The sequence below is a fragment of the Limanda limanda genome, chromosome 7, assembly GCF_963576545.1.
Source record: "Limanda limanda chromosome 7, fLimLim1.1, whole genome shotgun sequence".
Lineage (NCBI taxonomy): Eukaryota > Metazoa > Chordata > Actinopteri > Pleuronectiformes > Pleuronectidae > Limanda > Limanda limanda.
Window position 1 is genome coordinate 3,422,668 of NC_083642.1, and position 10,580 is coordinate 3,433,247.

General features: G+C 46.4%; 1 protein-coding gene across 1 annotated transcript in view; it reads left to right on the top strand.

Annotated features, from left to right (window-relative positions):
• spryd3 (SPRY domain containing 3) overlaps positions 1-9,837 on the top strand; it is a 47,867-nt gene extending 38,030 nt beyond the window's left edge. Inside the window, exons 9-12 of the mRNA XM_061075136.1 lie at positions 6,023-6,142; positions 7,021-7,175; positions 9,599-9,700; positions 9,761-9,837. Of these exons, the coding sequence (XP_060931119.1) occupies positions 6,023-6,142; positions 7,021-7,175; positions 9,599-9,700; positions 9,761-9,793 (410 nt within the window). The 3' untranslated portion in view covers positions 9,794-9,837. The remainder of the gene's footprint in view (positions 1-6,022; positions 6,143-7,020; positions 7,176-9,598; positions 9,701-9,760) is intronic.
• Positions 9,838-10,580: the final 743 nt, after the last annotated feature.

Consider the following 10,580-nt stretch of genomic DNA (forward strand, 5'->3'; position numbering starts at 1 on the left):
CAACAGCCAGGGCCTCTTCTTCATGCAGTGTGTCGCCTCACGGCTCCATGCATCCCAGATGTTTACTGAACAGCTGCCGAGCCTCGAGAACTGACTTCAGACTCTCTGGCAGGATGACAACAACTTAAACAATGTATTACCCACACAAGGCCACATGACCACAGCGTACACCGCTTTAAGAACAGAGGACTTCAGCGTTGTCCCTCTGGTTTTCCTGTCCGGTGAAGAGCTGCTGCTACGACTCCTGGTTCCTTGTTTATTTATGCTTCCATTTGTATTTGACCTCAGTATCTAGAAGGAAAAGTATCTGCCAGAATAATCTTGGCAGGTCTTAGCTTCATATAGACACTTGAAACCTCATAGTCTCAGTGTTTGTAATGATGTTATCACTTCTTTTCAGGAATACAGTGAATTTACATAGTTTCTTGTTCAGCTTGGATCTAAATACATAAATTACATAATGATTTTCTTCTTTATACTTTGCATGTACAGTTTAACTCTATTTCTGTGTCCTCTGACCAGTCTTGACCTGGATCACATGCGACGTGTATTGCTGTATTATTTTAAGGTTGTTACTTTACTCCAGATTTATTCCAGTTATATATACAAGTGGCCTTCAGCCGTACCGCTGCTCCCCTGTTCAGCTGGTAGAGTTCTCTGGTGCAGGCGGGTGTTACCACCAGTGTTTGTATGGGGGGCCGGCCCAGCGTGGTCTATCCTATGTGTTGGCTCCGCAGGTTAATGGTGCGTGTGGGAAACTGGGCCCATGTCGGCCCCTGTGGGCTCTATCTGGAGCAAACAGCCATCCAACCATTGAGTGCTCCTCAGCAAGCCTCATTAAGCGTCTGCACCCCCCATCAGTGAGTCACACGTGCTATGACTCAACACCCGCAGCTGAAGGTTGTGCCCGACCTCCACCGCCACCATCCATCCCTCAGCACCACCCTAACCCCGGGTGATAGGGCTCAGTCTCACTTCGGAGCTGCTCAGTAGATCAGTGACGGGTCTAATCTGATTCCAGCTCAGGTTCCGCAAAAACAATTATTCAGTAGCAACATGTTGTGCCGAGTGATGCTATCGTCTTCTGACCTAATGGGACAAAAATGGGTTTGGATGATATTGTCTCTGTTACACTTTGTCAGGAACAGAGACGTCACCACTAGAGGAATCATCTCCTGATATAATCTGATATAGATTTTATCACTTAATCGGTTATTTAACTAGAATGGAACTCCACTCACAGGCATGTATCTCCACCAAGATCCCACAGTCCCGTGGAATTCCACATAAAGTCATGTTCGTTACCACATCAGAGGAAGTTACAGGTTCGCAGCTGATTTCCTCACAGATTTGGATCCGCACACAATTAAACACACTCATAAATATAAGACCCGTACATTTGCTTGGTTGTTTTTAGATTATTCCCTGATATCAGTGAAAATGTCAAAGAGCATTTGGATTTGTTAAAGGTTCAGCGTGAGCACTGCACTTTGGACTGAAACACTCAAATGTGAGGAGTTGCTGGTAATATTTCAAATTGAATTAAATGTCTTTGGGTTTGGGACAGTTAAGAAAAGTTTAATCACTAGAACAGGTCACGTTCCGCTGGCTTATTTTTTCTAAAGCTCCCTGATGTGTTTTCACTGGGGCTGGGTGGTAAGACGGGATCCTGGGGTATTTGAAAATATCTCCGGTGTCCGTTTCATTACAGTCATGAAAAATCCATTCAGCACAATGTGCACATTCATATAATAATAAAGGCACAGGAGAGTTTGTCCAGCTCCACTGTGCGTGTGGTTAAAGACGCCGTTACAGCGATGACAGAACTCTTTGTAAAGAGAGTAATTTGTCAAATAAATAACCAAATCAAAAAACACTAAAGACTTGGAGAAGGGAAGGAAGCAGGATGTGACAGCTTGTCCTCTGACGGGAGAGTCGGAAAAAGTATTAGGGCCGTGTTGAAGTAATACAAAGAGTCATAATACTACCAGAAGAAAGTCGGAATATTAGAAAGAAACTGAGTTTATTCAGAAGAAAGAACCACAGACCCGGAGGAAACTGTGTCTGAAGTGGAGGAGGAAACGTTTGGTCGTGGTCGATTGTGACTTTATCGTTCTTCACGTCCGTCTCCTACTGAAAGAGAGTTCAGAGTTTCAACATGAGAATGTTTGTGAAACTTTTTTTTCCTTTAATCTTGTAATATTACAACTTTTCTCTCAGAATTATAACAGATAAACATAAACATTTGCTTTTCCATTCCGTACTTTGTTCACAGATCAAAACTCGAAAACTTAACCTGTATTTGCAAACATGTTTTTCACAAGCTGAGTATCTGGTAACTTTATTACAAATGAGCTGAACTTCATGTGCAGAATCGGTGCTTAAACAATTAAAAGGGGAACTTTTTAATTGTTTGGAAGAAATCGGCAGTTTATTAACTGACAATAAATCATTAGAGCACTTAATTAGAAACAATTCTGGTAAACATTGAGCTAATCTTGTTATATTAAAACAAGTCCTGAGTATAATTCAGTTTGGCAGGCAGCTGCGTGCGGCTATTTTTGTTCCTGAGCGTACAATAATATCTTCTGTTGCTTTTTTAACTTTGCTCTGGTACTAAAACGGGTGGAAATCGATCCACAGGAAGCCGGCTCCATTCAGAGCCACGATGTGCTGGAAAAAGTTAAAATTTGTGTTGGAGACTAAGCGAGTTTAAAATTAGCTCCCAGGTGTTGACCAGGGTTTGGCACCGAGGCTCGTGATGGAGCGAGAACCTGATGATGGCGTTAACGCAGAAGTCGGGAGGACGGCGGCGAGGTGGTCGCCGGGAAGGAGAACAGTGAGGACCACCAGGTGCTGGATGGAGGTTGGAGAAGAGGGTGAAGTACTGGATCTGATCTGAGGGTCTGGACCCGGGCCCACGGGAGGAGAGGGCAGGAGGAACCTGGCGGAGCAGCGACTCCAGCTGGGAAAAGGAAAACAGGTTTTCTCGTAACATGAGAGTTTGTCTGGAAACGACCGGGCTTCCCTGAACAATGACTTCACAGACTCCTAAAACATGAGGAATTAAGACACAATATTTATATTCTTCCATGATTCCGCTCCTCTCCCCCCCCATACGTGAGATTTGCACACGTTCCTGAGAATTTACTATGAATTCCATTTGCAACTTCTACGTGTTGAGATGCTGATGAATCATAAACAGTCAACCTTACTTCCTGGAGCCAGTGAGCCCCATCTATTGAGATCATGGAGAGTAGATTTGAGGAATCTCTGGTTGGACCTGAGATGAAGTGAGAACGAATAAGAAGCAGTTTCTGATCCATGAAGAACTCCAGAGGTTCACGCTGTGATTCATGGTTCTGTTGAAGTCACCGTCCTCTGCTCCGGCTCTGGACCGAACGAGATTTATTCCTCGTTAGTGAGTCGTCCTCAAACTAGAAAACGTTGTGTTCATTTTATCGTCAAAGTTTTTTCATAAAATGAAACAGAATTGTCTTTATTACCCTTTTACGTGTGTAGTTTATGTATAAGCTGTTATTTCATCGGACACAATATTCAGACTTACGTTCACAACTTTACAAAATATAACCCTGTAATTCGGCTCAATGTGAAGCATTACAGCAAGAAAACCGGTGTTGTGCTTTTATTTTGAAGACACATTCCTGAGGAGGAAGTGATTCTATCAGTGTTATTTTAATGATGGAGTTAACGCTTAACTGTTCTGTGTCAGTCCGATATCATGAAATAAAAAATCTAAACAGGACAGGCTCAACTGCCCCGCCCCTACTGACGGCTACAGAGTGTTTATAACATTTGTATTAATATTGAACATATCACGTTTCCAAATGACACCGAATTCAACACAACGCTCTCCTGGGACGAGAGGAATACAAATGAGTGTGAAGCTGATAAGACAGACAGGAAGTCAGATGTGTGTTTGTAGATATACGGACACTCGTTAAAGAAACAACAGTAAACACAAAACAAGATAATTTGTTTCTCATTCAGCTGCAAGATATTGAGTTTACAATCATCTCCGAGTGGAAGTTCAGGTTTAAAGTTTGTGTGTTTTGAGCAGGAATAAAAGCTTATTAATTAATTTAGTCTTTTTAGCGTTTGGTGATAGTTAAACTTGATTAATTTATCGATACAATATGAATAAAAACTTTTAACGCATCTGAAAGTTGCTCCAGTGGCAAACACGCCTCCAGCTTCTCAGCCGGCTCCATCCTCAGGTCCGGACCCGGGGCCTCCACAGCCCAGGTCCGGACCCGGGACCTCACAGCCCAGGTCCGGACCCGGGGCCTCCACAGCCCAGGTCCGGACCCGGGGCCTCCGCAGCCCAGGTCCTGACCCGGGACCTCCGCAGCCCAGGTCCGGACCCGGGGCCTCCACAGCCCAGGTCCGGACCCGGGACCTCACAGCCCAGGTCCGGACCCGGGGCCTCCACAGCCCAGGTCCGGACCCGGGACCTCACAGCCCAGGTCCGGACCCGGGGCCTCCGCAGCCCAGGTCCTGACCCGGGACCTCCGCAGCCCAGGTCCGGACCCGGGGCCTCCGCTGCCCAGGTCCGGACCCGGGGCCTCCACAGAACCAGCTCACCTCCAGCAGGAGTCTGGGTCACTGTCCGGTGACCTCTGCTATTTATATCCTCGCTGCCCGGTGCCGGTGTGTGGTGTTGTGTGGTGTTGTGTGGTGTTGTGTGGTGTTGTGTGGTGTTGTGTGGTGTTGTGACACCTCCCGCATGGGAGCCGTAATAAAACAGTGTCTCCGTCTCCCTCCTGCTGCTCAGATAGAGATTGTTTAAACAGGATCCTGAGCCGGGGACGGGTCCCATGACAACTCCATAAATATTTACCGGCAGCAGCCACGCCGCTTCGCTTGAGGAGCTCGTCTGCAGTCGCCCTCCGAGGGTTTTTCTTTTTTCTCCATTGTTGTCTCTCGCCGCTGCAGCGATGTGTTGTTTTGATGATTTCCTCTGGATGTTGTGCATGTCTTTATGTTCCTGTGGGGTGGGGTGGGGTGGGGTGGGGTGGGGGGTGAGAAGTGTTTTTGACTCGGCCTGTTTTCACCTTTACACTTCATCATCTGACTGGAATGTCCGGATGTCCTGTATGTTCGTGCTGCTGCGTTCCATGTTCACATGTTGCACACGCTGGGAAACTGGTTCTATTGATTTCCAGCAATGGGACAAAAAAACACGTCAAGAAAGTATTGTATAGTTGTATAATTTATTATGTGCTACACTTCTAAAGTTGTTATAGTGCATCGTGCTGCAGGAGGCAGTTCTATCTTTTCTTATGAAGATGAAGTTCACATCATCAGGGATGTTTTGAGTCCTGTAGGATTTTTCTTTTATTTAGTTTTTAGTCTCGGGACGAATTGGTCTCATTTTGTAAGTTGCAGATTTGGTGAAGTTGGCGTCCGGCCTGAATCAAACAGTGTCGCTGCTCCAGTAACTTATCACTTCACCTGAATCAGTTTTAAAATGAAGGATAATGAATTTATTCCTTTTTATCAAACTTACTGCACCTGATGCAAGTCGTATTCATTAAATTCATTCTATTCTTATAGAAACTGAATGATGTAATATAATAATACATCGTTAGAGGCCACATTGTCCCGACTGAACTCCAAAGAACTTTGGGTTCTTCTGAATCAAAGCCGAGGACTTTCCTGTTCGACACTTTTAATAAATGACACATTTTTACTTTAACTATTTTACTTCTTTTTTTAACAGACGTCTTTTCTCTCTGCAGATCTTTTAATGTCTTTTCAATTTTGCATATTGTCTTATTTGGGTTTTACATTTTTGCCACGATGCCTTTTAAGGTTTAATGTTGTTAAAAGGTTTTGTACCGATTAACTCACGTCTCTGTGCTCGATGGTTCTTCTTCAGACTTTCATACTGCGATTGTGAAAGTTCGTTGCAGAAAGCTTCACTCACACAGTTTCATCAGTAAGTTTGATTTACCTCCTCACAGTAATAAACCCAGTTCTTCTCCTCTGTGCCCGACAGACGATGGGAAGATCTTTCACGGCAGCGGCGTCGGCGACGCGTTCGGCCCTCGCTGCTTCAAGGGCGACATCATGGGCTGCGGCATCATGTTCCCACGGGACTACATCCTGGACGGAGACGGTGAGCGGCAGAATCACACCGTCACTCATTAGGAAGCGGTTGACTTGCTCGTGGGAGGTTTCGCTCTTCACACTAATTATCGAGGTTTAGCGTAAGACGGTTCCTGCAACGTTCGGTCTCAACAGACGTTCGTTGTGATGTGTTTGAAAGAAACTGGATTTTAACCAAACTTTCTGCTCTCATGTGGTTCCACGACGTTTAATGAAACACGACAGGAACTAATACAACCAAATAAGAGCCTAACAACAGTGGTGGGATGTAACTAAGTACGTTTTCTTAGTTACTTGTGCTTTTCTTTTACATTTTTCATATTTATTTACTTATTCTCGTGTACTTTTCACTTTTATGCCACTACATTTATACAGTGCAAGGTTTTACATGTTTTAATGTTTTTTTTACACGTATGTTTAAAGGAAATCAATAACAAGAGGGGAACTGATCCAATCAGAACCAGCACATAACTTTAGACTCCACCTCCTGCATCAGGAAGAGGAAACATAGATTAGAGAAGAGGCCGAAACTCAAATTGTTTCATCTTCATCTTCTTTATTACTATGAGTTTTTATTATTCTTTTATGAATCAAATGTACAGACACAGTTAGAGATGTAGGAGACTGTTTCATCAGGCTACACTCGGCAAGTACTTTTACTTTTCATACTCTTAAGTACATTAAAAAGCAAGTAGTTACATTTACTCAAGTAGAAAAGTTGGTGTGGTACTTTTACTTCAGTAAACTGTTTGAGAACTTCCTCAACAAACGATACTGAACATCTCTGTAAATGTCTGAACTCCGAACTATAACCTGGTGTTGAATCAGTCACTGAACCTGTGCTCTGCTTTGTATGAATTCCTTTTCTCAAACGCACTTTGTCCTCAGGTGACGTGGACGACTGGGATCGGCCGGAGGTCCGTCCGGGTCCGGCCGGCGTCCAGAACGTCCTGTACCTCAACGCCGAGGAGGAAGAGGAGGAGGAGGAGGAGGAAGAGGACGGGGAGGAGGCCGAGCAGGGACAAGAGGGGAGGAAGGTCACGGTGAGGAAAACTGACTGTTACCTGTATTTCATCCAGTTTCATGAATGTTACAGTATTTAATCTCATCGTGGAGTTCTCACGTCTCGAGCTGTGACCTGACGTGTGACTTCCTGTGAAGTTCCTCTGAGGTCACGTCCTTTTTGGTCAGCTGCAGACGTGACGACAGATATGTGGCCAAACGGCTTCGGCTGCATCGGAGGAAATTCCAATTTTAAACTGTAAATTCAGCAAATAGAGAATAAACAGTTTTAAACATCAGGAGTTGAGATATTATGGAATTGCAGGAGGACTTTCTACACATTCATTCTGTGGAATCGTGTGAATTCAGAAGACGAAAGCAGAAACGGAAACTTGAGCTGTGTCTGAAATCACTTATCACAATAGAACCGTCTTCCTCTTTGTAATTCATCGGGTCCCTCAATAATAACCATCATGCATTGCGTTGACAGAACGCAACATGGCGTTGACACGAGGGCGGCTCGTCTCAGCTTCTCTCTCTAACAGATCTATGTTCACATTCAAAGATTCATCTTCAAATCTCATTACACATTTTACACAATTACAAATCTGATTAAACTGACATTAATTGAGATAGATATACAACTCTCTCTACACACACACTAAGACACACACTATATTGGCTCCATATTTTGATGCATCACCTCCATCTGTAGATCGGTGGAATATCTTTACACGTGTGTCTTCATGCATGTGCTCGTGTGTGCGTGCACGAGAACAACCGAGCAGAACTCCACCTGTAAAAACATTATGTCTTCACTGGTGTTCAAACTCTCCACTGGGTGCCTTTAACATATATTAAATCTTTATTTTGGCAGCTCTACCTGTGGAGCAGCACTCAGCAGGATTACAGCAATTATTTTACATGACTTGTAAAAGCAGGAGCCCCCGAGACTTGCATCATGATGAATACTTTCATATTCTGCTCTAGCATGGCTCCTGTGGGAACCGTTACTGGGAATCTAAATATACCACACGTACGCCCAGTCTCACTGAGCCTCACTGGAACCTGAAGAGCTGGAGAAGGTTCCCGTCCTCGACCCGTGAAGAAGAGGAGATCTGCACAACTGTGGATTTATTGGCCTGTGACGTTTTAAGCACGAGGATCTTAAGGAAACACAGAATCGTAGTAGATGTCTCAATCATTGTGTGTAGAAGAATCAGACGCTTTGAGACGTGCACAGAACTCTGCAGGTATTTTCACCAGAGGAAGTTCAACGGACTTTCTGACCTCCTCGTAGAAAGTCTGTAGAACTTCAGGCATGTGAGAAAACGTAGGAGAAGCAGATGAATGAGTCGAGACAGTTTGAGGCGGTAAGAGCCGACGACCGTGTCCGTGCGTTGTCAAGTTAATCACGTGACCTCCGCAGCGGAGATAATGCCTCACTTCCTGTCTCTGTCGGCTGCAGCCGGCTGAACTTAATAAACTGCTCTGGTGACTTCAGCTTCAGGGATTTTACTCAGAAGGTTTGTTTTGTTTTGAGAAGCTCTTCAGGTTTTTCTCATCCTTGGAAAAAAAACCTCCACTGAAGGAATTCTGACGGCAACAGTTTCCTCTTTGTCGTGTTTCCACAGAGCGCCACCTGGCGGCTGGGAGTGAAACACCGTGCGTCTTTTAATTGTTCTCAATCGGTGCAACAACACGCTGCTGAAACCCAAGTGGGTGAGAAGGAAGAGGCTGAACTGTAATCCAGGGATTTGTCAATATTTATCCAGCAGGACACACAGTTACCCACAATGCAACGCTCCACAACATCACACACGCCACTATGGGCACGGCTGCACGTGTGTGTGAGTGTGTGTGTGTGTGTGTGAGTGTGTGTGTGTGTGTGTGTGTGTGAGTGTGTGTGAGTGTTGTTATTACCTATGAAACCAGTCACATACCTTCACCAGTGACTGAGCAGCTGTGGGTGGCATACTGGTTGTGCGATGTGTGTGTGTGTGTGTGTGTGATGTGTGACTCAGCCTGGTGAACTGAAGACACACACTTCACAGAACGTGTCTAGTTGTGTTTCGTGTGTCAGTGTGTGTTCTGGGATCGGAGAGAAGCCGCTGCATTAGCATCAGCAGCTTGTGGATGTTCTCCTGAGAGCAGCTGGATGATGTTTGATCACTCGCTGGTTTAGTAGAGACACGTTGTGCAAACATTGACTTTTCACCCCCCCCACCCCACCCCCCCGAGAACACAGACGTTACACTGTGTCCTGTTTGCTTAACAATATCCTCACTGCACATCAGTCCTGGTTACAGTCGACCTCTCAGGTGGAGTTTGTTTAAGAATCGTTACGTTCGCCTTCTCTTCTCTCGACTGATTCCTCCATCGCTCCATCCGAGGATTCACCTTCACCCACAGCTTTGTGTGTTTGTTTATCTGAACTCTCTGTCGCCCCCCTGTGGTCCCGCAGGTGTTCTTCACCAGGAACGGGAAGCTGATGGGCCGGAGGGAGATGCTGGTGCCCCCTGGTGGCCTCTACCCCACCGTGGGGATGCTGAGCAGCGGCGAGAAGGTGAAGGTGGATCTGCACCCGCTCAACCCCACCGTGGGGATGCTGAGCAGCGGCGAGAAGGTGAAGGTGGATCTGCACCCGCTCAGCGGCTGAAGCTCGGGACTCGAACCTGTGACGCCCTGCGACCAGCTGGCTGCGCTGTGGAGCTCACCCCCCCCCCCCCCCCGGTAGCCTAGCATGCTGCTCACACTCACCAGAACACACATGCACGTCGCCCCCCCTCCCTCCTCCGGCTTTTATTTATATAAGAAACACACAATCATAAGCAGGAGCACCAGGTTGTGTAGTAGCAGAGATCCTGGGAGACGTGAGTCCGGGAGCAGGCGACTCCCGACAGACGCTGGACTGTGGATTCTATGCAACCGTCTCTGCTGTCGTCCTCTCGCCCCCCCCCCTTGCCTCGTCCTCTCGCCTCGTCCTCTTGCCCCCCCCTCGCCTCCTCCTGCATGAAGCTCGTCCCTGGACCTCTGACCTGTGTCCTCCTGCTGCTGAGGCTCACGACCCCGAAGCAAGTTGTGCCGAGTCAGAGCTCGTTGGCACTTTATGTTTCAGGTGACAGATCCTCCCTCTCTCTCTCCCTCCCTCCCTCTCTCCTCCTCTCTCCCTCCCTCCCTCCCTCCCTCCCTCCCTCTCTCTCTCTCCCTCCCTCAGCCCGGCTCCTCTCCTCTCTCTGGGTGAGGCTGCCCCCTGGTGAGCGATCAGGGAGCTGCTGCTGCTGCTGCTCTGGATCCGTTTCATCTCTACATCACAAACCAAACATGCGACTCTGCTCCCGAGCTGCGTCCGATCAGACGTTTTCCTGAGAGCGGATCAATAGATTTGTGATTATTTTTCTAGTCTCGTGTTGGAAACGATCAAACGAAACACATCAGGAATATTT